General features: G+C 36.3%; 1 protein-coding gene across 1 annotated transcript; it reads left to right on the forward strand.

Moving 5' to 3' along the window:
* The first annotated feature begins 220 nt into the window (after nt 1-220).
* Nucleotides 221-1,927, forward strand: LOC122507253 (piggyBac transposable element-derived protein 4-like). The gene has a single exon (XM_043619870.1). The coding sequence runs from the start codon at nt 221-223 to the stop codon at nt 1,925-1,927; it is 1,707 nt and encodes a 568-aa protein (XP_043475805.1).
* Nucleotides 1,928-2,554: the final 627 nt, after the last annotated feature.

Below are 2,554 nucleotides of genomic sequence, written 5' to 3' on the forward strand. Positions count from 1 at the left end.
TTAACTCAGAAGTGTTTTCTTTATTTTTTGTTACCAATAACGTGGATATTCGTGCAGTCAAATAATACTAATTTAGAGCTTGTCTTCTATTGCGATTGTCATTTGTTTTTGTATTTTATATTATTTTCAGTATCCTATTTTTCGTGACTTTGCCCGTTGGTTTTTTGCTTCCTTTCTTGTGCTCATTGTGCTGCTATTATAATTATATTTGACTGAGAACATGGAGGAAGATGTGGAGTTGGTCGATATTCCAAGTGATAGTGACTCTATTGATGACTTATGTGTTTCCGATATTGATGATGATTTCAACATTAGGAATAAACGAAATGAAGCTACTAAGCAGATTAGTTCTGCTATCTTTGATGAAGAAGATTCTGCAGACGATGTCTCAGATAGTGATGAAAAGTGGGTAAAATCAGGAAAGAGGAAAAGGGATGCTCCCTTTACTAGAAATGTTGGACCTAATATTCCCGATAATGTCAAAACGCCATCAGAAATATTTCTTTGCTTATTTTCCGATGATTTGCTTGACTTGATTGTTCAAGAAACAAATCGTTATTTGCAACAAAAGGGATATAAACAACCACCCACTACTAAAGAAGAATTGTTGATTTTCTTGGGCATTAATATTTTAATGGGTGTTAAAAATTCTCCTTCTTATCAGGATTACTGGTCTGCCAATCCGCAACTAAATGATCCTTACATAAGTTCGTTGATGTCTGTTGTTAGATTCCGATTTTTTCTTGGTTGTTTACACATCACCGATAACAGTACAGAACCAAAAAAGGGTAATGCGGCTTATGACAAGTTATATAAATTGCGGCCTTTTCTAGATAAGGTGAATGAAAATTTAAAAAAAAATTTTATGTCAAATAAATACCAAAGTGTCGATGAATCTATGATAAAATGCAAAGGTCGTAGTAGCATGAAACAATACATGCCACTCAAACCTATAAAACGGGGATATAAGTGCTGGGTTCTAGCAGATCCATCAGGTTATGTATGCGAATTTCAGATGTACACAGGTAAGACTGAAAGTACGGAAAAGCAGTTCGGAGCAAGAGTAGTAAAAGATCTCACTCGCGAATTGAAGGGCAACAATCACCATGTTTATTTTGATAACTTTTTCACAGGGGTAGATCTTATGATATCTCTGAAAAAAGATAAAATTTTTGCTTGCGGTACTGTACGTCAGAATCGATCAAGATTGCCAAAAAGTGAAGTGCAAGACAAACAAATGAAACATGGTGATAGCGAATTCCGAACATCGAATACGGGTATTCGATGGGTCAAATGGATGGACAAGAAGGCAGTCTACTTCTTGTCTAACTATCATGACCCTCGTGAAACTGCGCCGGTGAATCGTAAACAAAAAGATGGCACGCTGAAACCCACCAGTTGTCCTGTAATGGCTTTTGACTACAACAAACACATGGGCTATGTAGATAAGGCTGACCATTTCTTGTCAACATATAACATTGACAGGAAATCTAAGAAATGGTGGCATAGAATATTCTTCCATTTCTTATATGTCATTGTTGTCAATGCGTATATTTTGTACAAAGAGAAGAGATTGAACCCAACTTTGACTTCGAAAGAATTCAGGTTACGTTTAGTAGATGAATTGGTAGGACACAAACTACCAAGTTCAACTGGGAAGAAACGTAAATTGAGTACAATCTCTTCTTACAAACCAAAAGTGTCAAAGAAAAAAGAAAAAGTCAATCAGCTTATATGCCTGAAATTATCGCTTCACCTAGACGCTGCGCTCATTGCAGTACTAAAGCCGACCAAAAGCGAACATCATGGATGTGTAAAACTTGCAATGTACCACTCTGCCTGCTTCCCACAAGAAATTGCTTCGCTGCTTACCACTGCTGAAAATAAAATTCAATTGTCCAAAGCAAGACACATCAAAACTTTATAATAGCAATTAAAATCCGCTGATTTTAATTAATTAGTTAATTTTATTAGGAAATAAACAGCTCAATTTAATTATTATAAAGTTTTGAACAGTATTTACCAATCTGCCCTTTTCAGGGCTAAACGATGTACAAAATCCGATCGTGCAACCTCCCCGCGGTGTACATTGGGTAACGTAAATGCCGACGGTACAATTATTCAATAAATTAACGTTTATTTATTGAAAGTAATTTCAGATTCGTAATCAGCGACCCCAGAAACCCACGAGTAACGATTTCCAAGCGATTTTGATCAATTATAAGAAATTCGTCCGCCATATTAGATCCTCCATCTTGAATTTTGGAAAACGGACTTCAGATTCGTAATTAGCGACCCCAAAAACCCCCGAATAACTATTTTCAAGCGATTTCGATCAATTCTAAAAAAAGTCATCCGCCATATTGGATCCGCTATCTTGAATTTTTAAAAACAGACTTCAGATTCGTGATCAGCGACCCTAAAAACCCCCGAGTATTCAGTTTCAAGCCATTATAATTAATTTTTGATTTCGTTTTCCGCCATATTGGATCCGACATTTTGAATTTTGGGAATCGGACTTCAGATTCGTAATCAGCGACCCCAAAAACCCCCG

Source organism: Leptopilina heterotoma, unplaced genomic scaffold (genome assembly GCF_015476425.1).
Source record: "Leptopilina heterotoma isolate Lh14 unplaced genomic scaffold, ASM1547642v1 Lhet_455, whole genome shotgun sequence".
In the NCBI taxonomy this organism is placed as follows: Eukaryota; Metazoa; Arthropoda; class Insecta; order Hymenoptera; family Figitidae; genus Leptopilina; species Leptopilina heterotoma.